The sequence below is a fragment of the Dasypus novemcinctus genome, chromosome 3 (assembly GCF_030445035.2).
Source record: "Dasypus novemcinctus isolate mDasNov1 chromosome 3, mDasNov1.1.hap2, whole genome shotgun sequence".
Classification (NCBI taxonomy): Eukaryota; Metazoa; Chordata; class Mammalia; order Cingulata; family Dasypodidae; genus Dasypus; species Dasypus novemcinctus.
Genome location: NC_080675.1, coordinates 140,236,982 through 140,264,448, shown reverse-complemented (window position 1 = coordinate 140,264,448; position 27,467 = coordinate 140,236,982). Strand labels below are relative to the sequence as shown.

Here is a 27,467-nt window from a genome sequence, read left to right as displayed (position 1 = left end):
AAAGATATGAGAAGTCAAAAGAAGAGACACATGGGGGGATGTCTGGGAGGGTCTGTCTGAGACATAAGCTTCTGTGTCCTTTCCATGTGGAGCATGTGGAGTCAGGACATGTCATCCTCCCAGCACAGCAATGTCTTTATCTATCATGGAAGCTCACCAGCACTTGGAACATCCTGGGTTTATACAGGGATTCATTTCATAGGAATGTTTGGTGGAATCATAGCCCCTGTGTTTAAACTCAGTCTCCAGCATCTGCCGCCTCCCAGTGGTTGGGAGGTAGGGTTGATATGCTGTGGCTCAAAGCCTCAATTCCCCCAATCCTGATTGGTCTAAGACTGAAGTCATTAGCTTATGAACTGTCAGGTGTTGTCCAGGGCCTAGCATGAGTTAACAAAAGGTGCTTCTACAATGGGAAATTCGAAAGAGTCAGAGTTTACCTCCCCAGGAAGTAGGGACAAAAACAAACCAAGTTTTTCCATTATATTATCTACAATATCTAATTTAATTTTGTCCATGTAATACTTTCTTTACATTTATTGGAACTAACATAAAGCACACATTGGGAAATACTGTTTTAGAGTAAACTTTTTTCTTATTAACAGTGGTAATGACAGTACTGTGGGGTGTATTCTCCTAGTAAAGTAAAAAATGGTATACCTGATACTAGACAGCCAAAGAAGATTTGTTATTAAAATATTTGGAAATACATGGTGGACTCTTTAATTTTTTCTTTTTATTTGTTATAAGCAAACATTACTGTGATAATCTGCCTTTTATTATTTGATGATCTTCTGTTTGTTGTATCTCCTTGACTCATTTATGGTGGATTTTTCCTTGTGTGTTTTTTATTATTTTAGAACAGGCATTCATCTTCAGCTGGGCTGTATCTGGAAAACCTGTGTTGCCTGGGTTGAGGGTTTATCTTTAACAGCTGTTTTGCATTTGTTTCCTCAGGGGTATGACTAACCCCAGAATACTTTTTTTGTTAATTTCTCAATTTGGAACTTCCTGGGACCAAGCAGATAGCGTGATAGCTTTTAAATTCAAACCCCAAAACCAAGGCCGGTAGACCTATTTTTATGAATTCTCAAAGGCCTCCCACTTTCTGCCTCCTCCCCCCCCCCAACCCAGGACCCAGGTTGAAGCAAATTTTTATCTCCCTGTGCCAGTGGAGAGGTTTTTTAAAAGCCGTTCTTTAACTGACAGAGTAGTCTTTTGAAGCTCTTGGCTTTATACAGGTACCTTAATCCATTACCCCATTTTACATCAGCTCAAGGCCTTGTCTTCTGTCCCTGGAATGCCATTTAAAATGCACACCCCTTGATTATTGGGAGAGCAGTAAAAGCCCTTCACCCTGTATCAGCATACACAGTCTATTCTGCTTTCAGTTTCCTCAGTATTTTGGCCCTGAGAATTTCCCTTACTTTCTTACAAGTTAACCTGTGCATTTAAAAGGATGTTTTTTGTTGCCTACTTAGGTAATCTAGACTTCCTTCCATATTGCCAGAAATAAAAATTCATGCATTACTTTACTATTATAATCAGAAAATAATGCTAGAAATACTCCCATTTTTAAAAAAGACACACTTTTAAAATATGAAAGTAAAATGGATCATTACTAGTGTGTTTATTTGGGATGAAGTGCTCTTTTGTAGGTTTTTGTTATAGGAGAGTACTAATCTTTTACTTTCCTTTCAGATGTAACCTGTAATGGAAGATGATTGAAGACAAAGGGCCTCGTGTTGCTGACTACTTTGTTGTAGCGGGATTAACGGATGTTTCAAAGCCTCTTGAAGAAGAAATTCACTTCAATGATGCCTGTCATAAAGTAGCTAAACCAAAAGAACCTATCACAGATGTTTCAGTTATTATTAAATCTCTTGGAGAGGAAGTGCCACGAGATTACATATGCATTGATGTGACCCCAACTGGATTGTCAGCTGATCTCAATAATGGAAGTCTTGTGGGACCACAGATTTACCTTTGCTATAGAAGAGGAAGAGATAAGCCTCCACTTACAGATCTGGGGTAAGTATTTTTTTTTTCCCAAAGAAATTAGAGTTATTGGTTCAAATAAAATTACTCATAGATTCTGAAGTTAACTGTTCAGTTGCTTCATTAATAAAAATATAACAGCTTTAGAAAAATAAACAAGTTTATATCCAGAATCTTATATTTCCTTCCTGTGTTCTTTACAGTGTCCCTTTGTCCTACAGATTCTCTGTACTCTCACCTTGTCTACATTTCCTTCTGTTAGAGGTAGGGAAGATAATTTGAAAAATATTTACAGAAAAATACCAGAAAATTAATTTTTAAATTATTTTAAAAGTACAGTTCCATAAAGGATTTTTTTTTTTTTTTTGAGGTACTCAGCCTGGGAATTGAACCTAGGACCTCCTATGTGGGAAGCCACTGAGCCACATCAGCTCCTGTGAATTGGTTTTGTTTGCTTGTTGTTTGTTGTTTGTTTTTAGGAGGCACTGGGAACCAAACCTGGGACCGCCTATGTGAGAAGCAGGTGCTCAACCACTTGAGCCACATCTGCTCCCAAGGATGACTTTTAAACATCTGTGATAAGGATTATTAGGGATGGGTGCTTAATTCTGAATATATCAGTCACAGGTCTTGAAGTAATTTTGTTCTTTTCTTGGAATACAATATTGAACTTGGAGTTCTTTTTCATACAACAACTCTGAGATATAGTTCACATACCATAAAATTTACCCATTTAATGTGTGCACTTCATTGGTTTTTAATATATTCATAGAGTTGTGCAACCATCACCACAGTCAGTTTTAGGACATTTTCCTCACTTCAAAAAAGAAACCCCATAACTTTTAGCCATCACTCCCCATTTCCCCCCAGTCCCCTCAGCACTAGGCATCTACCAATCTACTTTCTGTCTGTATGGATTTGTCAATTCTAAACATTTAGAATCATAATATGTGGTCTTTTGTGACTGGCTTCTTTCATTTAGCATAATGTTTTCAATAATCATGCATGTTTAGCATGTGTCAGTACTGTATACCTTCATATGACTGAATAATATAATATCATATAGATATCCCATATTTTGTTTATTCATCTGTTCATGGACATTATGGTTATTTCCACATTTTGGCTCTTATATTATGCTGCTATAAGCATCTGTGTACAAGTTTTTCTGTGGCCTTATGTTTTCATTTCTCCTGGGTATGCCTAGGAGTGGAATTGCTAGGTTATATGGTAACTGTGTTTAACCTTTTGAGAAACTGCCAGACAGTTTTCAGTAGCAGCTGCATCATTTTACATTTCCACCGGCAGTGTATGAGAGTTCCAGTTTTTCCACATTTTCCCTATTACGTCATTTTAATTATAGCCATTCTACTGGGTTTGATTTGGATTCTCCTGATGACTAACAAGGTGCACCTTTTCATGTGCTTATTGTCTATTTGTATATCTTCTTTGGAGAAATGTTTGTTCAGATCCTTTACCCATTTTTAAATTGGGTATTTTCTTCTTCCATTTTTGAGCTGTAAAAATTCTTTACATATTTTAGATATAAATTCTTTATCGAATATATGACTTGCAAATATTTTCTTTCATTCTATGGTTTATTGTTTTCATTTTCTTTATGGTATTCTTTGAAGCACAAAAGTTTTAAATTTTGGTGAAGCCCATTTTATCTTTTCTTTTGTCACTTATGCTTTTGATGTGGTACTTAAGAAGGCTTTACCTAATCCAACGTCAGGAAGATTTATGCTGAGTTTTTGTCTAAGAGTTTTATAGTTTTAGCTTTTAGATTTAGGTCTTTGATCCATTTTGAGTTAATTTTTATATATGATGTGAGGTCTTCATTCTTTTGCATGTGCGTATCCAGTTGTCTCAGCACCTTTTGTTGAAAAGACCCTTTTTCCCCATTGAGTGGTCTTGGTACCCTTTTCAAAAATCAATTGACTATAAATGTAAAGGTTTATTTCTGTACTCTCAATTCTATTCCATTGATCTATATGTTTAGCCTCATGCCAGGACTACTATGCTTGTCAGTTTCTGCAAAGATTAGTTTATTTTTAAAAGGAATGTATATATTATATGTATATGTATTTATTATAGTAGAGCTTTAAAAAAGCCTTTCTAGTGCCAAGGACTTAGCATTAAAGTGCAAAACAGTAAATTCTGCAATGTAATAAACCAGTATTGATCAAGAATGATACTTGTTATCTTGAAGTGTTTTAAGTACTATATAGTATTTAAAAGACTTAAAAAATAGATTCCTGGCCTGTCCCTTATTAAAAGCCTATGTTTTTTATCCAGATTTTTGATTAAAGGTAAATACATTCTTTTTTTTTTTTTAAGATTAATTTTTTATTTATTTCCCCTTGCCCCACCCCCCTCTGTCTGTTCTCCTTGTCCATTCATTGTGTGTTCTGTGTCCACTTGCATTCTTGTCAGTGGCACCAGGAATCTGTGTCTCTTTTTGTTGCATCATCTTGCTGGGTCAGCTGCACCACTCCTGGGCAGGCTGTACTTTTTTTGTGCGGGGTGGCTCTCCTTGAGGGGAGCACTTCTCGCACATGGGGCTCCCCTACACGGGGGACACCCCTGAGTGGCACAGCACTCCTTACACGCATCAGCACTGCGTGTGGCCCAGCTCACCACACAGGTCAGGAGGCCCTGGGTTTGAACCCTGGACCTCCCATGTGGTAGGCGGATGCTCTGTCAGTTGAGCCAGATCCACTTCTCTTTATATTCTCTTTTGAAAGTCTAAAATTGTTTCTTGAAGCTTAAGGGAAGTATTGGAGGTAGAAGTGTCCAAGCAGCCTCTGTAGTGTCTGGGCAAAAAATCCCTTGTAAAATTTTTACTTTGACCAAAATACAAATTTCCTTTTTTAAAGGGAGATGCTTTTTTTTTAGAGGCAAAAAGTAATAATTCCATTAAACGGAGCATTAAAACAATTCCCTTTGTACCTAATTCTTGCCATCCCATGATTTCTGTCAACAATTATATAGATTAATCTGAATTTGTCATATTAATTTAATTTTTGGTAGGGAAAAGAGTTATCCATTAATTTTATATAGGATGTGAGAATTAATTCATGCTGCCAGAGAACGTTACCTTTCATACTTGAGTATATTTTGTGTATTGTATGTTTACTTCTTTTAATTTATTTTTTAGGGTTTTATATGACTGGAAAGAAAGATTGAAACAGGGCTGTGAGATTATTCATAATACTCCCTATGGGCGCCCTGCAAATATTAGTGGCAGTACCTCATCACAAAGAATTTATATCACTTACCGGAGAGCCTCTGAGAATATGACTCAAAATACACTGGCTGTAACAGATATATGTATCATTATACCCAGTAAAGGAGAAAGTCCTCCACATACGTTCTGCAAAGTTGACAAGAATCTCAATAATAGTATGGTAAGTGACCCTTTTAAACTGTTAAAATTAGCCACTGATGAAAAGAACTTAATTTTTAATAAATCTTTGAAAAACCAACCTAGCACAATTATTGAATTGAAAAATATTATTTTAAAGATGTTAGATATTCTATTTTTAGGAAAGTATTGTAGTTGTGTTTTAAGAGGAGCTGTGCAAAAAAGCTTCCTTCTTTTTTTAAATTGAAAAAAAAGAACTTTTTTCCCTTACTGCAAAAGCAGTGCACTAGCCATTGCTACTAAATGTATACACTAAAATCACATACTGCCTAACCTATGTGAGGACATGGCTTCGGCAATTCTCCCTACTTTTTTGTGAACCATCTGCTTTTCCCTCTCTGTTGGATTATATCCTCCAGCACACAAAGCTCATGTTGCAGAATCTCCCATCTTTACAAAATTTAGTGACCCCATATCCTCTTCCACCTATTTGCCCAATTTCATTGTTCTCTCTTACAACAAAACTCCTCAAAAGAGCAGACTATATTCTGTCCCCTTCCTTACTTTAACTCTTTCCAGTCATGCTTTTGTCTCATCATTCCACCAAGATTGCACTTGGTGTTGAGTTCAGTGACCAATTCTTAGTCTTAATTTTTCAGATTTTTATACAGATAATTACTTCTTCCTTCTTGAAGCAGTGGCAGGAGAAGAGTATGAATTCTCTTCATACTTTCTTGTTTTTTCCTCCTTTCTCAGTGGCCATTCTATCTCCTGCCTTTGCTGATTCCCTCTTGTCTCCCCAACCTGTACACACAGGAGTACCTAGACTTTAGCCCTCACACCGTTATCTTTACCAGCTACATTCACTTACTTGGTGATTTAATCATTTAAATACTAGCTATATGTGGATAACTCCTAAATATGTGTGTCTAACCCAGATCTCTCTCACATGTAGCTGCCAATTCATCTTCATATTTTGTATATCTTGTCTAATAGGCCCCCTCAATTTTAACATGTCTGTTTTAGTTTCCTGGTTGTTAAAGTGAATACCAAAAATGAGTTGGTTTAACATCAAGAATTTATTGGCTAAGGTTTTAGAGGCTAGAAGCTTGCTTCCTCCCAGTCATTATCTTCTGGCTGAATTGTAATCTCTAGGGTTCCCTGACTTTTCCATCATGTGACAGTGCATATGGCAGCATCCTCTTTCTCTTCCGGGTTCCATTGACTTCTGACTTCCGGCTGATCCCTGTGGCTTCTCTCTCTGTGGTCTTCTCTCTAAGGCCTCCATTAATAGGACTAAGACCGATCCTGATTAAGTTGAGCCACACCTTAACTGAAGTAACCACAAAGAGGTCCTGTTTACAATGAGCTTATACCCACAGGAATGCTACAAAATTAAGAACATGTTTTTCTGGGATACATACTCCAAGCTACCACAGTGTCCAAAACTGAACTATTGATGTTCCCCTCCAAATCTGCTTCTTCCTATAATCTTCCTCATATAGTAAATTAAAATTCCATCTTTCTAGTTACTCAGGCTGAAAAAGCTTGAGTTTTCTTCTACTTCTCATCCAAATCTTGTTGATTCCAACTTCAAAATGTATCTTGAATTTGACCACTATTGCCATTACCTTGGTCTAAACCATAATCATCTCTTAACAGGATTATATAATGGTCACCTAATTGGAGTCAGCCAAACTTTCTCTATGCTATACACAGTGTCTATTGTGTATTCTGCTTTATTATTATTTTTTTATTTATTGTTTTATTTTTTTTTATTTAACAATGTAAAAGCCAATCTTGGGTGTACAAAAATATGCGCCTTGATCTAAATGTAGGCCATAGTTTTCTGATTCTTGGTCTAACTGATCACTCTGCTTCCACTTCTGCCCCTTACAACCGATTCTTCATATAGCAACAAGAGTGATTCTTTTAAAACATAAATTAGATCATAGTACTCCTCTGCTTAAAATTTGTAATTATTTCCCATGTATCTCTTAGTAAAAGCCAAATCTTACCATGGTCTTAAAGCCGTGCATGATGTGTCATTATTTCATGTTTTCATCATTGCTTCTAAAAAAGAATGTGTATGCGCACACACGCACACACAAAGAAATTGCGAGGGGGCCGAAATTGTAGATTTATGAGGTAAAAATGAAGGTTTTTTTCCCTGATTCCATCTTTTCTAATCCTGTTTTGCCAGGGATAGCAATGAACAATTAGGCTTGTGTCCTTCCAGACCTATGTATACTCACATATATAGAGTATATATAATATGGATTTTTTATCTTCAAAATTTGGAAGGTGCAATATATTCTGATATAAGCTTTTTTCACTGTACATCTGTCAATTCATATAGCTTTCTTTTAATGGTTGTGTAGTATTTCAGAAGATACAGATATGAAATGATGAATACAAAAGACAAATACGGAATGATGGATACCAGTTGTTTTCAGTTTTCCCATTACTAATGCTGTTTTGATCAACCCTGTGTATTTTTATGTCTCTGAAAGAATAATCATAACTAGAATTGATCAGTCTGTGAATATGCTGTACATTTTTTTGTCCCCCACCTCCTTGCAGCTTGCTTGCTGTCTCCTCTCTATGTCTATTCGTTGTGCTTTCTGCTGTTTGTATTTATTTTTATTTATTCCTCCCCCCTCTTGTGGCTTGCTTGTTGTCTGCTTTGTGTCCATTCACTGTGCCATCTTCTGTGTTTTTACTTGTCTCCCTTTTTGTTGCGTCACCTTGCTAAGTTGGCTCTCTGTGGTGCTTGTAGGCTGGGCGGCACTCCATAGCGCTTGCGGGCTGGCAGCACTCCATAGTGCCCGGGTGGTGACTCTCTGCAGCGTGGAGGTGAGCCTCCCTTCACAAGGAGGCCTCCCTTATGGTAGATGGGAGCCCAGCTGATTGAGCCACAGCTGCTTCCCTATGCTGTACATTTTGAAAAGTGCTGACAGATTGCTCTCTAAAAGAAGTGTGGTAGTTTATAGTCACAGCGGCCATAGTATAAAAATATGCCCTTTTCGGGTTCCACAGCTCACTAATATTTTGTTATTAGCATTCCTTTTTCTTTATATTTGATAAGCAAGAACTTACATTTCTCTGATAATTGTGGAGTGGAGGTTGAGAATCTTTTAATGTGCATAATAGTTTTTAATGACTGACTATTACTACATTAAATGGATGGACCAGTTTGTTTATCTTCTGTAACACATTTAGATTAATTCTAATTTGTTTGTTATTACTTTTAACTAAACATGTCCATAGAACAAGCCCTTATGTACTCTTCAGTATTCTAAAGCATTTCACATCTATTAACTCAATTAATCCTTACAACCACACTGAAGTAGATATTATATTTCTCCCATTTTACAGGGAAGCAAATGTGAGAGTTAAAGAGGTTATTAAATTGCCCGAGGTCATACCTTCAATAAGTAGTTGAATCAGGATGCAAACCCAGACTAAAGAACTCAAGAACTGAACTCCTAAACACTGTGGTACACTGTGTAATTATTTCCTTATGATATGTCCTGGAATTTCTGGGTCAAATCATATGTTTACTTTTAAGATTTTTATCCAGAAAGGTTTGAATAATTTATATTCCTACCAATAAAATAGTGAAGCATTGATTTTCTTCATAGCCTTGTTAACAAATTAGGATTTTAATCACAAATTTTCAAATTTAATTTCTTAATGATGTAGGAACAGACAGGTACACTAATGTGCAATTAACACTTCTCTAAGATCTGGAAGATTTTACATACATTTCACTAAGTTTTCATGGAAAGTTGTTTTTTAGAACTATTGTTTATCCTCATAATCTAGAAAAATGAGAAACACTAAAGGTTTAGATAAAGTTGGAAGAGGAAGAACTGGGATGTATTGATAAATGTGACTACACAATGCAAATTTTAGGACTCTATGGTTTTACCCTTTCAGTAAGCTAGCAGCAATAGATTAGCATTGTGTGTTGTGGTGTGTCTTCTCTAAAATCAGTGTAGCTTGGTGGTTTAGAGCAAAGACTCTGGACACTAATCATGTCTTTTACACTTACTGGCTTTGTGACCTTGGGCAAGTAACTTAACCTTTCTGTGCCTCAGTTTCCTGATTGTAAAACAAAAATAACATCTTCCTTGTAAGTTATTATTATGGTTAAATGAATATAAAACTGTGCCTCAGTACTTTAATCACATTGTAAGAGAAGTATCAATGTTAGCTATTATTACTCCTTTAGTTAACTCTACTTTGCTAAGTAGTTGTGTTTTTTTTTTTTAAGATTTATCCCCCCCACCCCCCCATTTTCTGCTCTTTGTGACCATTTGTTGTGTGTTCTTCTGTTGTCTGCTTATATTCTTATTAGGTGGTTCTGGGAACCAATCCTGGCACCTTCTGGAGTGGGAGAGAGGCGATCATTCTCTTGTGCCACCTCAGCAACCTGATCTGCATCTCTTATCTCTCTTCTGTCTCTCTTTTTGTTGTGTCATCTTGCTGCACCAGCACTTCGCGTGGGCCAGCTTGCCTTCACCAGGAGGCCCTGGGCATCGAACCCTGGACCTCCTATGTGTTAGACGGGAGCCCAAATGCTTGAGCCACATCCGCTTCCCAATCAGTTCTTTTTTTGTGTATTTAATGTCTGGGAAGAGCTCTTTTTAATCTATTTTTGTCCAAGGTTTTAGCTGCTAAATTTTGTTTTGTTTTTAAAAAACATTACAAATAAAAGTCTCTTAAATGATTATTTTCTTTTTTTTCAATCTAGTATCAGTTGTATATCTAGCATATATACAGAATATATGGAATATACATATATTCAACACAGAATATAAAGAAACTTCCTGGAACTTGCCTGGAGATATCTATTTTCAAGCAATGGGTTGTAGTTTATATCTATTAATCTTTGTTTCCATTGACTATAAGTGAATAATAAATTTGGACTTTTGGAATGAATGTACAGTGACTTTTTTATTAAATAGTTTTAGAAAATCCAAAGAGGGCACATAGCCTAGAAAACTTAGTTTTAATATCTGTCCCATATATATATGGAATCAGGAAGCGAATGGGACTAAATTATTGATATAGTTATATAGTTTATTATTATTTTTGAAGTTTAGGTAATTTGGATGGAAGCCAGCTACTGTGTTTCTAAACCAGAAAAAAATAAACAAACAAACTAGTGGACTTGAAATTTGCATTGAGTCTTTCCTCAAAGTTCATACATGATTTTTATACCAGGTTTACAGCTCTATCTCCCTATTTTCCCACAGCGTTTATGGAAATAGTCCAAGGACTATTGAGAATTTTTATTCAATTTTCTTTCATTAGAAAATCTTCAATTTATCGAAAACCTTTATAAAGTTATTTTAATAAATATAGTGGATACATATTCTGAATAAATTATTTAAAAATTATTCAAAATTTAAAAATTTGGGACCATAAGCCCTATATGATTTAGATTTTAATCTATTTAGAATACCTTAGAATTTGAAGAGAACTTAGAATGCTCATGTGGTTCAAAAGTCTCATTTACAATTAATGATATTTAGTCCAGGAAGATTAAGTGACTTGCTTTGATTCACACTGTTAATTCTTGGCAAAACTGGCACTGTCTATGCAGTTTTTTCCTTCCATTGAGAATTTTTTTATACTCTGCCCAGATATAGCATATAATGATAGAGGGTGTCAAGTGTTCTGAAGAATAAAGGGATAGAGAGTTATAGGGAGTGATTTTTTCGTTGAGATGATTAGTATAGTCTCTCTGAAGAAGGGACAAAGTCCTGAATAAAATGAGGAAATGAGCACAGGAAGCAGGAAGTGTAACAGCTCTCACTTAAAAGTCTTCATGGTATATTTGAGGAAAAGCAGGGAGGTCAGAGAAATTGGAACAGAGTGAAGGAGGGGGATAGTGGTAGGAGATGTGATGACAGGTTGCAGATGTCAGAACATTTAGGGTTCTGTGGACCAGAGTAAGGAATACAGATTTTACTCTTAATCTAATGGGAATCCATTTGAGAGTTTTTGCAAGAAGTGACATGATATGATTTACATCTTAAAAGGTTATGTCCCACAAAGGAGTGGTCAGAGTTGTGTTTGGTAGTGACCAGGAGAGCCAAGTGAAGAAAATGTTTCACAAAGGGTGTGATCAGTGGTATCAAAATCTGCTGAGAGGTTGAATAAGATAAAAACTTGAAATCAACTCTTAGATTTGGCATCGTGGGAATTAAGGAGTTCTTTTAAGGAGTGATGGGGTTAAAGCCTGATACGGAATGGATGCAGAAGTGAATGAATATAAGGAAATAGATACAGCAAATTTCAACAACTTTTTTGAGGATTTTTTGGCATAAAAGGCTGAAGAAAAGACTGACAATATCTGGAGGTGTTGTGGAGTCAAAAGGAAGGTATGCACATGAATAAATATTTCTTTATTAAAATAACACAAGATGAATAAATAACAAGAACAAACAAAGAGACAAACATACAAACATGCAGGCACAGAGGTAGTGAGTTTGTCATAGTTTAAGAGGTGAATTTTTGCGATGTGTTTATTTCTTGATTTTACTTAAGCAGAAGCATTTGGATGATACCATGGAGGCTCTTTGGAAAAAAGCAATTGGATCCATTTGAATTATGTACTTGAACAACAATGATGTAAATGTGCCATTGGTATTTTAGAACTTAACTTTGTAGGTTTTATCATAACTATTTGAAAAGCTGGTCTCTTTGTGCTCTTCAGAGCTTTCTCCTTGTGCCATGCTCTCTCTAGTATATATGTGACTCCCTGCTCAAAAAGGTAATGCTGAGGCAGGGTGTCAAGCCGAATCACATGGCTCCTCGGAACAAGAAAATGTTCTTAGAAGTCCTCCCACACAGGTGGATGATAGAAGCAGTTCGAGGCAACACAAATCTCTCTCCATAGGGGAAAACCCTTTGCTTACCCACTGTGTTCTACTCAGCGTAGTGATGGCAAATTTAACTGAATTAAACCAGTAACGTGTACTGGCCCTGGTTAAGGGTTAAATGTGTATCTCACCTGTAGAACCTATTCTGCAGTTTGGTTTCTGGGCTTGAGGGGCATATTTATTTCTTAAAGCCAGCCTCTCCTTCACTGGTTTAGAGTATCTAAGTCTACTTAGATATAATTATCCCACTCTAACCTCCACCATACCAAAGTTCTCCTCATGCATCCTCTGTTGCTCAAGTGGCCTCTTCTGTTGGGCCCTAGAAAGGCCCACGGGGAAAGAGTTCCTGCAGCTGGGGCTTGGGTTCCAGAGACTGGGTGTAGCCACAGGAACGTGCCCACAGCACAGGAAGGGGATGTGGGCATGTGGTGTTATGCTGTCGTCCAAGGTCTTTGCGGCTCATCGTGGGGTGCAGCACTGTTTCCCTCAAGTTTGAGCCTGGTGGACTCCAGAATGTCTTCCAGGAACGTTAATTGTGCTGTAATGATGCCAAGAGAATTGTTTAATTGTGAAAGGGATCAATTTTATTATAAGTTGTAGTAATCACATCCCTTTTCTGCTTCACCAACTAGAACTCTTTTATGGAAAGTATTATTAAGGTTTTGTCTCTTTAAAAAAAAAACTATTATGTTTTGGTTTAGTTTTGTTTTAAAAGGCCAAATTTTCCTCATGTTGCAGGGGAAAATGTTAAATTTTACTTCTGAAAGAAAAGTAGGTGGACAGTGACTCCAGTAAAATGCAGACAAGATAACCAACTGAAAATAACAAAAAGAAATCTGTTAATACACCTTAGATAATATATACTAGCGAGATCAAAAGGAATCCATTTCATCAAGTTTCTACCTTTTATATTAAATATTTCCTTTTTTTTTATTATTCAGTGGGGATCAGCAGTATACTTATGCTATAAAAAATCAGTGGCAAAGACAAACACCGTGTCTTACAAAGCTGGTAAGTGTGTCATAATTTTTCATGGAATAATTAAGATATAATGTATTATGGGTTCCCAGTAAGGTTAGGAAAAAAAACCTTTCTTATGATTTGCCAGGACTGGGATTTATCACCCATGTCTCTTGATTCTCACGTTTGTCTTCATCTGCATTTTTATTGGATGTTTAATGGAAGATTAATTTTAAAAGAAGATTTTTTACAGTATTAGGGCTATTTAAATCAATAATAAGCAGATGCCAATTCTTTGTAAGTTTTAAAATCAATAGGTAGTATAAAAGTTAATTTTCCTTTTTGTTTCTTTAATATTTATATTAAATTCAGTCAAATCTATAGTTACATATGTAAAATGCATATGCGGTTATGTATCATAATCATGTGAAAGAAATATTACAGTGATTTAATAATGCATAGTTGAAATTTTCCATTTTAGAGACCTCAAAATTGCAAACTTACTGATCTTATTTACAAGAGAACAGATTCTCTTGTATATTTATATATATTTAAAATTAGTGTACTTTATTGAGTACCTACAATGTGCCCAGGCACTGTTTGAGGTGCTAGTGATAACAATATGTAGAGTTACATTCTATTAGGGTGGAGGAAAAGACAGTGCATAATAAAGAATAAATAAATAAATTATGAAATACATTAGAAAGTGATACGGTGCTTTGGTAAAAATATAAACACATGTAGAATAAAAGAGGATTGGGAGTACTGGGGAACGGGTTGAATTTTAAATTGGTGAAAGCATTACATAAAACTAAAAACTTGGAAAATATACCAGAAATTTTCTTTACTGTTACCTCATGACCTGATAGTAGTGGACAGTTACCTGTAGATACTCCAGGGATTTATAGCTGGCTAGCATATAATTAAAGAATTTTAGAATTTTCTTGGAATTTGTATCTGGTTCGTCTTCCTCACTTTATAAATGAGAAAACCAGAGTCCTATGAGTAGGTTATTTGTCCAGTGTCACACAAATATAAATGACAGAATGAACCAATTTTATTCTCAGTTCATTGTTTGTCTTTAAGATAATGTCTTGTGGTGTGTTCCACTTGACTTTAAGGGTTTCAAGGTCAGGAAGTCCATTTTCTGATTCTGGTCCTACAAATGCCAGTGCAAGACTCACCTAGGATGTATTCAGTAAAAGATGCCTGGACCATTTTTCAGACTAGTCTACCTAACGTGAAATTATAGACCACTTGAAACTCATCTGGGGTTATTTGGAAGCTGGACTTGTGTTGATATTACTTTGAACATATTGTAAATATGTAACTCTTCTATTTTTATGAGTAATTTTCTTGTATTTGTGCTGGAAGTTATGTATATACTCCCGTGAAATATCTATTTTGATGTGTAAAAGCTCCTAAAGGAAGATTTTTCTGAGCTGAAGAAGTGAATAATAACTATAGGAAAAAATTTAAAAAACATAGTACATTCATATACTTTCAGGTAGGTTGACTACAAACTGGAATTTTTAGGAATGTGTATTACTGAATTTTTAGGAATGTGTGTGTGTTTGCCTTATCTACCCATTGTGGATGAAGCTTGATAAATATTAAGCAATTAGTTAATAGTTACAATGCTTGAGGATTAAAATATAAATGAATCGTGCTTTCATTTATTTCATGAATATAGATGCAATGTTTTAGCATTCCAAATGTGTGAAATAATAAAGCATTTTATCATAATTCAAATTATGAGCACCTAAATTCAGGAGGTAATCACTTAATATTTATTGTTGTTTTATAGGTTTAATTTGTAGATATCCTCAAGAAGATTATGAGTCATTCTCACTCCCAGAATCTGTTCCCCTCTTTTGTTTACCAATGGGTGCAACTATTGAATGTTGGCCACAAAATAGCAAATACCCTCTTCCTGTATTTTCTACATTTGTATTAACTGGAGCCTCAGCTGAAAAGGTACTGTGTGTTTTAACAAATGATATCTGCAAATTTCTTGTAGATTTTCAATTTCTTTAGTTTTATGTAATGCTAGCAATGGTAAAAAAAAAAAAATAGCTGGTTAAATTGAATCCATCACATATACCTCTTCTACTTGGTTAAAATAACAATATTCAGAGACATAAGAAGTGAGACTTCTCATTCTGTCCCATCCACCCAAATTTTGAAATAAATTCAAACTTATGGACAGTTCCAAAAATAATACAAATGCCATATTTCAAACCCCAACGTTCCTCCCCCCAGATAGCCAGATCATCCAATTTTACTGTTTTGCTACCTTTGCCCTGTTCTTCCCCTTTCCCTTTTCCTTTTTTCCTTTCCTCCTTTTCCTCCTGTCTTCATTTGTCTGTCTAATTTCTGAACATTTTAGAAAGGTTGCATATATCGTACTCCCTGAATACATAATACTTCCATGTACGTTGCCTATGAAAAAGGATATTCACTTATATAATCACCTTAAGTGCAGTTATCAAGATCAAGAATCTGATACTGATCTAAACCTTGCATATTATTTTCCTTTTTTTTTTTTTTTTTTTTTTTTTTAAGGAGGTACCACGATTAAACCCAGGACCTCACACGTGGGAAGCAGGTGCTCCACCACTGAGCTATATCCTCTCCCTTCTAATTTTTTATTTCCCAATAATGTTCTGTTGTGCCTTTTCCTTCTCTATTCTTAGATCTTATTCGCTATCATATATTGCATTTGTCATTATCTCTTTAGTTTCTCTCTCTTTTTTTTTAAATTGTGGAAACAAATATACAACATAAATCTTCCCGTCTCAGCTCTTCCCAAGCATACCATTCAGTGGAATTAATCACATTCAAAGTGTTACGGTACACTCACCACCATCGATTACTGGAACTTTTCCTTCACTTCAAATAGAAAACTTCATACTCATTTTGCCTTGTTAACTCTTCATTCCAACTTCCCCCATAACTTGTATTCTACTTTCTGATTCTAAGAGTTTGCATATTCTCAGATGTTTTCTTTCTTTGTGGTTACTATGGGGTTTAAATTTAACGTCTGAAATCTTAACAGTCTTGTTTGCTTTGATCACCTAAGTGCTTTTTAGCATTTATGATGGAAGATTTTTTTTCATTAAATGATAATCCTTCATTGGTTCATTTTCTGTGATAAGATTTGAAACTAGTGTAAAAGACAGTATTAAATATATAATACTCTTTAGAATCATAGACTCTTAAAGTTAGAAGTGAACTGGGAAATCCTCTAGTCCACCAGTTCTCATTTTATAGATTGTTAAATTGAGGTCCAAAGAAATTCTTTGAATTATGCAATGGAGTTTTAATTTCCTTTTAAAAATTTCTGTCCCACTTTCCACCAAGCAATTATTTTCAGTCATTTTCTTATAGAGAATATTGGTGCAATTGCTTTCACTCTTTATAAAACAAGTATAATTTAATTAAAATACTTTTTGCCCCAATAGTAAAGGAACTTGAGAATAGTACTGTATAGTTCTCTTATGCTTCAAGAAGGCAAGAATAATGCCTGTTCATCACTGTGTTCCTAGCACCTGGCCTCGCTCGTAGCAAGCATCCATTAAACATTTAACTGATGATATAATTTGGATAAATATATATAGATGCATTTATTAAATGTATTACTTGTTTTGCAGGTCTATGGTGCTGCTATTCAGTTTTATGAACCATACCCTGAGGAGAATCTCACAGAAAAACAGAGATATCTTTTGGGATTAGCATTGTCAGAGGATGGGAAATCTGATAGTTCCAAAACAGTTCACACTAATAAATGCATCTGTCTTCTTTCTCACTGGCCTTTTTTTGATGCATTCAGAAAGTTTTTGACTTTCCTATATCGTTACTCCATCTCTGGACCTCATGTCCTTCCAATTGAGAAGTAAGTTAGAAGTCTTCTTGATTCAGACTTTGCCATTATGTGGCATGTTTGTACTGGTATTAATAATTGCATAGATTTTATATGGAAACTAGATTTCTCAATAGTTATTTGAAAAAAAGCAGTTCAGTTATTCCAGTCAGTTAATATTTCTCCATTATACTTTTATAGTCACGTTACTTTAAATAATTTTATCTCTAACAAAATGAAATAAATGTTTCATTTGCCTTTTCATGTTCTTGTGAGTTTGAAAGATCCTAATCTGGAGAAATATTGGAATTTTAATACTAATTTTGTAATTCTTGTTTTACATATAATTTGGGGTTTATTCTGAACCTTTACAACATATTTCTTACCATTTTTAATTTAAAGGAAAAATTAGATGAATGCTATTTTTAAAAATTTAGTGATTTAATTTGTGATCACTAAAATTGAATACTTCATGAAGATCTGAAGCAACTAAAATGTAAACATTCTCATTGTCTATTTGACTATTGTTTATTTTATACTATATTCATTTTAACTCTTGTGTGTCCTTAGGCAGAATTCTTTGACTCTAATGACAGATGGGCAGTAACAGAATTGTCATAAGAGCGTTCAGTATACAATATTATTTTTTAATTTTGGCATGCCCTTTTCTATTCTTTTTTCAATATTCTCAGCAGTTCTCAATTTTTTTTTGGTCTCAGGACCCCCTTTCATTCTTTAAAAAATGAGGACGCAAAAGAGCTTTTGTTTATATGAATTGTATCTATCCATATTCCTATAATAGAAATTAATACTGAGAAACTTTAAAAATATGTATTAATAAAATAAATCCATTACATGTTATGATAAATATATTTTTTGAAAAATAACTATTTTTCTAATAAATAATTAGAAGAATGGCATTGTTTCACATTTTGTAAATCTCTTTAATGTCTGGCTTGATTAAATGCAGCTGGGATTTCATTTATGCTTCTGCTTTAAATCTGTTGTCATATGTTTTGGTTGAAGTATATAAAGAAATAACTGTTAACTCACTAGTTATGTAGGTGGAAAGGGAGGAGCATTTGAATAGCCTTTTCAGGAAATTGTGGATATTCTTTTTTTTAGTCAATTTTATTGAAACATTCATAAAGTGTACAATTCATCCAAAGTGTACAATCAGTAATATTGGGTATAATCACAGAGCTTGTATATTCATCATTTCAATCATAGATATTCATTTTTTGATACTGCATCAAAGCTCAACAAGTGGTAGTTTCTTACAGGTTATTTGCAGTGTGAAATCTGAAACCTTAGCAATATACTTCCTTTCTTTGTTACATTAAATCCATTGTGCTGTCTAACTCTTTGTGTGAAACTTTTACACATATATGATTTGGTAGCGTTTTAAATTGCTTATTTGGAAAATATTGGTGCACTGAATTGAGCAGATCTTCCAAATGTAAATATATAGTCCATTATCAGTATAAAATATTACATTCATTAATATCATCACCTATCTCATCAGGAAAGCTTTTAAGTGTTGGAAAGCTGTCAAGTTCATGGTGGCAAAATTCTGATTTTCACCTGAAAGCTCAAATTTAATTATTAACAAATACTCAAGTTATTTTCCTTGAAACAGCAGGCTCATTTTGGTCATTTTCATTTAGGCAGTATCTGCCAAATACTGAAGAATAGATAACTTCAGTTCGTCAGTTTTTCTTTTAAGTAAAATTGGTGTTACATGAAAATAACAACTGACTCACTCACAGCTCAAACCATTGCACAACAATTTTACTTCTGGATGTAGTGGAATTGCTTTATGCTTACTTCCCCTTTCATTCCACACAGAATATCAAAGAAAAAATATACACTACAGGGTCAAGATTTAATAGAATTAATATTTACTGCTTCATTAAAGAAATTCTTAAGTGAAACCACCGTTCTTTTACTGTGAGTGAGTAGTAGTAAAGACTTCAGACAGCTGCTAGTACTGTTTGGTGCCACTGCCTGATTCATTCTAAGGTGCTAACAGCTTTGCCCACAATGTTTTTCACGTCATCAGTGCAAATGTCAACACAATGAAATAAGGCATATAACTTCTTAGTATTATTTTTTTTTTTAAGTTTTAACCTCCCTGAATGCGTCTTAGAGATCTTCAAGGGCCTGTGGATCGCTTTCTCATTTCTACTTTTTTAACAACTAATTCTTTAGATAATTTATGTAGATGTGTATTCTGTGGTACTCATTCCCCTTAGCTTTATTCTCTGTTGTTAGTACCTTGATGGTAAGAGACTAGTAGCTTTAAGTACTCTTTCATACTTCTCATCATGTCTGGCATCTTATACATAGTAACCAGCTGATGCATGTTTTAAAATGAATAAATTCCTCTTCTAGTGTTCTTATATCCAGATGAAACTGATCTCAGTTTTGAAACCAAGGATTTTGAAATTATGATTAAGAGAAAAATAATGCAGAAATAAAATAACTTATTCCTTTAAAAAAGGCTTTTCATCATGGTTGCCTTTTTTTCTGTTCCACAGTATTCAAAACAAAACCCTCTGATCTAGTTTTTTGATACATTTTCTTCTGAGGAAAAAACTTATAACATCAGTAATATACTAAAGTTTTTTACTTATTGTTAACAAGGTATTTTTTTCATGTTTTGGAAGCAGTTTAAATCATATATCTTAAGTACTCAATAGTTATTTCTAAGAAGATGAGCAATTGACTAAAAAGTATATTGTAAATATAAGAATTAGTTTTTTTGAGTAATCTCCACATCTATGATATGTTGTATATTATCTACTTAGGGAAAGGAAAGAGTTAAAATGACTTTTAAAACATAACACAATCATTGCTGTATATGAACGACTATTTATGTGAAAAGTTACTGGATTTAGGCTCAAGCAGTTTTAATAGAACAGTGATTTTTGGTTGGTTGCTTGTTTTCATAGTACCAGGAATTTTGAAATTATGGGTAATCAAGGACTTTTGACTTGGGCTTGCAATGACATGTTGACCTTTACAGTATATGATATTCACTTTGGAATCAATTGGGTTTTTGTTTGTTTTTAAGGCATATTTCTCATTTTATGCACAAAGTTCCTTTTCCATCTCCTCAGAGACCACGGATTTTAGTTCAGGTAAGATTTTCTTGATACAAGAGCTCTGTTGAATGATTTTTGGCTCTGTCAAAATATTTGGCATAAGAATAACAATTTTAAATGGGGAAACAATCAAATGAGCTCTAAAGAGAAGCAGATGCTATATGTTGAAGTTTGAGCTCTTACTGTTTTGTTAACTCCCTCCCAGAAATCTAAAGTTTCTCCACTAGAGATTAAAGGGTTGAAGAATAAAACAGTGCCTTAAAGTATTTATTATAGCCCTTACTAGATATCACTCAATATTGGAAGTTATTCAGCAAATAGATATTTACCGGTTTGTGGAAATCTGCATAAATTTGAAAATGTAGGTAAAAATAATTCATTTTCATATTGATACAGATAAAATGTTTGGAAGAATTTCAGTTTGATAAGCTTTGCAATCAGTGTGCATACCAACATTACTATCCTGGTCTTGTTTCTGGTATTTAGAACCAGAATATATAGAGCGCACATAGTTTAAATCTATACAAAAGATTTTATAGCGGGGAGGGGGAGGCAAACTTTTTCTAACAATCACATAGCAAATATTCTAGGCTTCACAGGCCATACTGTCTCTGACGCACCTACTCAATCCTGCCTTTAGGCAGCACAAAAGCAGTAGGCAATATGTAAACAAATGTGCTTGGCATATTCCAGTAAAACTTTATAAAAGCAGGCAGTCTGCAGATGTGACCTGTGGACTACAGATTTGCCAGTCCTGGCTTTGTAGCATTGAATGAGTAATTATCTTTTAATGCAAATTGATTATAATGGCATTTGGTGAAATTTTGAGGAACAAAAGAAAGGAGGTAGGATTCATAGTGGGAAGAATTAATAAATAGAAGGGGTTGGTGGTTAGAACATGTTCTTCAGTATCTTCATAAGTGATGTAAACAGGTTGTATACTGGTAAATGGGTATAGTGAAATTTCATGGGCATCATCATTAGTCTATATGTTTTTACCAGAAAGTCGTGTTTTAAAGTTCATCTTTATATTTCTAATCCTTTATTTTAAATCTTCTTCCAGTTATCACCACATGATAATCTGATTCTCAGTCAGCCTGTTTCTTCACCTCTACCACTAAGGCAAGGAAAATGTCTTTTCTATTTACATTTAAGTTTCTATAATGTGAGGCAAAAATAATATTCAAATATTTTCTCTCTTTACTAAATAAAATTAAAATGTTGATGGAAATCTCATTTAACTTTTATCTAAACTTTTGTATTAATATTTAGGTTACAATTTCTGAAGAAAAAAGACTTTTACGATAGTGTTTGATATTGTATATATGCACTTATTATCAAGTATTTACTAGTACGTAAATGAGCATATTTATGTGTAGATTATAAAAGCAATTATTTTTAGCTTAATTATCCTCTGAAGAGCATCTGTATACAATTAATTTTAAATGTAACCCAAAATAAAGATATTTATATTTCTAAAACCATAGACTAGAGCAGTATATTTCATCAGCTTAAAAATTTAGAGAAATTGTGAAACTTGTTTTTTCCCACAGTATCATTTCTTGAAATTTAATTAGCTGTGGTATTTTTCTAGCAGAGATACAGTCACTGTAATTAAGTTATTATGTAGTTCACACTTAAGGGAGACCACTTGACATCTTTCACATTAATTTTGTAAGAATTGCAGATTATTTCATCATTAGCCTTTACTACAGAGTGACTAGTGTTTTCTTTAACCTTAGTTTGGGCCCCAAATAAACTAGAAATTCTGACTGAGATGATATATAAATGATGCTAAATTATCCGAGGCCTTTTTTTAAATATTATCTTCATTGAGATAAAATTCATGTAGCATACATTTCACCCATTAAAAGTCTACAATTGAGTGGTTTTTAGTATATTCATAGAGTTATGAAACTATGACCACAATCCATTTTAGAACATTTTAATCCCCAAAAGAAACCACATACCCTTAAGCAATAACTTCCTTATTCCTTTCATCCCCACCTCTATCCCACCCCTAGCCTTAGACAACCTAATCTACTCTCTGTCTCTTTAGATTTGTCTCTTTTGGACATTCCATATAAGTAGAATCATACAATATGTGGCTTTTGTGTCTGGCTTCTTTCAGTTAGCATAATGTTTCAGATATGTTGAGGTATGTATCATGTCTTCATTTTTATTGCCAAATAATATTTCATTGAATGGATATACCATATTTTGATTATCCATTCATCAGTTAATTTCATTCTTCCACTTTTGTCTACAGTGAATAATGTTACTATGAACATGCATAAGTTATATGTGGATATATGTTTTCATTTCCCCGAGAGGCTTTTTTGTTTTTTTTTTTTAAGGTTACCAGTGCCAGGGATTGCAGTGCCAGGGATTGAACCTGGGACCTTCTATGTGGGAAGCCAGTGCTCAACCACTGAGCCATATTGGCTCCCCTGAGTTGTTTTTATCATTTGTTTGCTTTTGTTGTTTTTGTTTGTTTGTCTTTAGGAGACACTGGGAACTGAACCTGGGATCACCTGTGTAGAAGCAGGTGCTCAACCGCTTGACCCACATTTACTCCCTTCCAAGAGTTTTGTTTTGTTTTGTTTTGAGGTACCAGGGGCCGGGAATTAAACCCGGGACCTCGTTTTTGGTAAGCAGGTGCTTAACCACTGAGCCTCATCAGCTTCCCTGAGTTGGTTTTTTCATTTGTTTTGCTTGTTGTTTGTTTTTGTTTTTTCAGGAGGCACCCGGAACTGAATCCGGGACCTCCCATGTGGGAGGGGGGCGCTCAATTGCTTGAGCCATATCTGCTCCCCCTCCAAGAGGTTTTATTGTTGTTTTGCTTTACTAATAAAAATCTAATTCTGTGATTAATTAATTTAATTAGCTGTTCAGCATTATTTAGACAAAATACTGGTTGGCTTATGGAATTATTTGCTTTTCTAGTGCAATGTGTTGTTAACATATAGATCTAAGTTTTTATTAGTTTGGCTATTAATTTGCTTTGTATGTCTATCTTAATTACTTTGTAGCTCTTGATTTCCTGTGTATTCATAAATCCAGATTTTAATGTGTTTTTACCTCCAGAGAGCTTGGCCTGTAAGCCATGTAGTTTTTCTGATAATTGCAGTGAAAGATGAACTATGTTTGGAAAACTTCCTTTGAAGGATTTATCTTAGCCATTCAGCCAGAGCATCTCTCCTTTTTATTCTAATTTATTGAAGTATGTCAGTCATACATAAATGTACATAAACAATAAGTGTATAATAATAGTTGTGAACTTAGAAAAAAACATATATAACATCATACAGCGCTCTCATACCTCAACCTACCACCAATACCTTGCATTGTTGTGAAACATTTTTAACTAATAATGAAAGTGCATCCTCAAAATATTACTAATAAGCAAAGTATCTTACATTTGGTGTATTTTTTCTCCCAACCCACCCTATTATTATTGTTTAAAATATATTTTTATTACGAATGTTGTGAACTTACAAAACAATCATGCATATGTGCAGAATCCCCATACAACACCCTTCCATCAACATACCACACCATGGTTGCACATTTGTTACAGATTATAAGAGAATATTATCAGACTGTTAATCACTAACCATGGTCCATAGTCTACATTTGACTCACTTTTTCCATACTCCCCCATCATCAACACAGTACATTTTTGGCATAGATGCATGAATATTACAGTATTGCTGTTACCCCCAGTCCATAAGTTACTCCAGTTGTATTTTTCCCATGCTTCTCCACATTCTCACCACTCTGCAATAGTGATGTACAACTGCTTTAGCGCACAAAGGATACTATTTTACCATCTGTACCATCAACTACAATTCTCAGCCACCTCTGGGTTTACTGTGTTATTCAGTCCCTAGTTTTTTCTCTAGCTTTCTTTCATTTGACATTTACATCCTTATACTACCCTTTCCAGCCGCTTTCCCATTTATAAAACAGCTGTTACTCACTGTAATGCGTTACCATCAACTCTGTACATTTCCATACTTTTACAGTAATGTTCATTAAAACTGCTGCATACATTAAGCATCAGTAGTCCATCTCAGTCCTCCTCTTATCTCCTTTAAGAATCCACCACCTGTCACCAGGTCTTAAAGATGTTTTCCTACATTTTCTTCTAGAAACTTCATGGTTCTTGCTTTTATATTTAGACTTTTGATCCATTTGAGTTAATTTTTTAATAAAGTGTGAGATAGAGGTCCTTTTTCTTTATTTTGGCTATTGATATCCAGTTCTCCTAGCACTATTTGTTAAATGGGCTGTTCTACCCAAGCTGCGTGGGTTTCTCAGGCTTGTCAAAAATCACTTGACCATAGATGTGAGGGTCTGTTTCTGAACCATCTGTTTCAGTTCCACTGGTCTATGTGTCTGTCTTTATGCCAATATCATGCTGTTTTTAATCACTATAGCTAAGTAATATGATTGAAAGTCTGCAAGTGAGAGTCCTGCAACTTTGCTTTTCCTTTGTAAGATGTTTCTGGCTATTTGGGACTCCTTGCACTTCCAAATAAATTTGATAATCATGTTTTCTATTTATTTTAAAAATGCCAGTGGAATTTTTATCAGGATTGCATTGAATTTGTATATCAATTTGGGTAGGATTGACATCTTAATGATATTTAGTCTTCCAATCCATGAGCATGAAAAGTTCTTCCAATTATTTAGATCTTTTTTTATTTCTTTTAAAAATGCATTGTAGTTTTCTGAATACAAATGCCTTATATCATTGGTTAAGTTTACTCCTAAATATTTGATATTTTTAGTTGCTATTATAAGTGGAATTTTTTTCCTGACTTCCTCCACAGATTACGCATTACTAGTGTCTTTTTTTAAAGATTTATTTTTATTTATTTCTCTCCCCCCGCCCCCCGTTGTCTGCTCTCTCTGTCCATTCAGTGTGTATTCTTTGTCCACTTGCATTCTTGTCATCGGCACTAGGAATCTGTGTCTTTTTTTGTTGCATCATCTTGCTGCATCAGCTCTCTGTATGTGGCGCCACTCTTGGGCAGGTTGCACTTTTTTCATGCAGGGTGGTTCTCCTCGAGGGGCACACTCCTTGCACGTGGGGCTCCCCTACGTGGGGGACACCCCTGCATGGCGCGGCACTCCTTGTGCACGTTAGCACTGCATGTGAGCCAGCTCACCACATGGGTCAGGAGGCCCTGGGTTTGAACCCTGGACCTCCTATGTGGTAGGCATACACTCTACCAGTTGAGCCATATCTGCTTCCCTACTAGTGTCTTTAAAGTCTGTTTCATCTGGTATAAGTATAGCTGCTCCAATTTTATCTTTTTTTGGTTACTGCATGCGTGGAATCACTTTCCAACCTTTCAGTTTCAATCTTGTGGTATCTTTAAGTCTAAGGTGAGCTTCTCTCAGATAACCTATAGATGGCTCATTTTACCTGTCTCTGTCTTTTGATTGGGGGAGTTTAACCCATTAATATGCAATGTTATTACTACAAAGGCAGTTCTTATTTCACCCATTTAGACCTTTGGGTTTTATCTGTCAGTATTTTATTTTCACCACTCTTTTGAGACTTTTCATTATTTTTACTGATGTATTCTTCATTTCTCGACTCTTCAGACTGTTGCACACCTTTTAGTATTTCCTGCAAAGCTGATCTCTTGGTTACAAACTCTCTCAGTTTCTGTTTATCTGTGAATATTCTAAACTTGCCCTCATTTTGAACGACAATCTTGCTGGATGTAAGATTCCTGGCTGGAAGTTTTTCTCTTGACATATCTTAAATATATCATACCACTGTCTTCTTGCCTCCATGGTTTTTGATGAGAAATTGAGAAATTGGCACTTAATCTTATTGGGTATTTCTTATATGTTATGCATTGCTTTTCTTGCTGCTCTTAGAATTCTGTCTTTCACATTTAACATTCTGATTAATATGTGTCTCAGAGTTGGTCTATTTGATTTTATTAGTATGCGAGTACTTTGTGCTTCTTGGATACAGGTATCTGTGTCCTTCATTAGGATTGGGAACTTTTCTACCATTATTTCTTCAGGTATTCCTTCTGCCCCTTTTCCCTTCTCTTCTCCTTCTGGGATGCCCATGACATGTATGTTTGCAGGTCTCTTGCTGTCATTTAATTCCCTGTGAACCTGTTCAATTTTTTCCATTCTTTTCTTCATCTGTTCTTTTGTATATTCACTTTCAGAGGCCATTTCTTCAAGCTCACCATTCCTTTCTTCTGCCTCCTCAATTCTGCTGTTATATGATTCCAGTGTGTTTTTAATTTCATTTATTGTGCCTTTCATTCCTATAAGATCTGCTATTTTTCTGTGCATGCTTTCAAATTCTTCTTTTCCCATTATCCATTGTCGTCTTAATATCCTTAATCTCTTTAGCCTTCTCATTGAATTTATTAAGGAGATTTGTTTGAACATCTATAATTAGTTGTTTCAACTTCTTTATGTCATCTGGAGCTTTATCTTGTTCCTTTAACTGGGCCATAGCTTCCTGTTTCTTGGTATGGATTGTAATTTTTTGTTGGTGTCTTGGCATCTGGCTTACTAGATGTAGTTATTCTGGATACAGTTTCTCTCTTTAGTTTAGGACTTTCTTGCCCTGTCTCCCTTGCTGGTTGTACAGTAGGAAACAAGGATGTAGTTGTTGCTGTAAGCTTTCGAGGCTTAAGCTGCCCTCATTGCCTCAGGGGCCAAAGAAGTTTCTCCCAACTTTCTCTTTTGCCAGGGTAGGACTGAGCCATAGCCATGTATACTAATCCAAGTCATGCAGGTCTAGACTCTAGTTGTCCAGAGAGACTGATGAAGCTTCACACCCCTTCATCCCCTGCCTGGGGATGGAGCTGTAGATATGGGCAGCAATCTATGCCATGCGTGTCCAAAAGGACCACAATTGCCCAGGTAGACTTCTGACTATTCAGTCTGTGCCAGTCAAATGTACCTGCAGTTACGTGGAGAGGCTGGTGTAGGTCCTGCCAGCTTCTTCCCTGCCAGAGGTGAGGCTGAAGCCTAGGCTAGGGTTGTGGTCTGATCTGGGTGGAAAGTAGCGGGTCACTACCTTCACTGTGATTTTCCGTCTGCCCTGCTTCCCCTCCTTTCAGGGGCAGAGCCAAAGTGGTGGGTACCGGCCTCTTTTCCGACTTTGATGGGTTCTAACTTTAGCTTTGCTTAGAGTTATACTTCATCCAGCTGAGTCCACCAATTAAGTAGCTGAAGTTGGTGGCCAGCCCTCCTCTTGTCCCCTGATTTTGGGAAATGGCGTTTCC

General features: G+C 35.1%; 1 protein-coding gene across 7 annotated transcripts in view; it reads left to right on the top strand.

Moving 5' to 3' along the window:
* DENND4A (DENN domain containing 4A) overlaps positions 1-27,467 on the top strand; it is a 179,597-nt gene that overhangs the window by 48,872 nt on the left and 103,258 nt on the right. For all 7 annotated transcript variants that reach the window (XM_058294365.1, XM_058294364.1, XM_058294362.1 and 4 more), the window contains 7 exons: positions 1,699-2,028; positions 5,156-5,405; positions 13,200-13,269; positions 15,026-15,195; positions 16,872-17,113; positions 20,157-20,223; positions 21,251-21,309. In XM_058294365.1, the coding sequence (XP_058150348.1) occupies positions 1,718-2,028; positions 5,156-5,405; positions 13,200-13,269; positions 15,026-15,195; positions 16,872-17,113; positions 20,157-20,223; positions 21,251-21,309 (1,169 nt within the window). In that variant the 5' untranslated portion in view covers positions 1,699-1,717. The remainder of the gene's footprint in view (positions 1-1,698; positions 2,029-5,155; positions 5,406-13,199; positions 13,270-15,025; positions 15,196-16,871; positions 17,114-20,156; positions 20,224-21,250; positions 21,310-27,467) is intronic.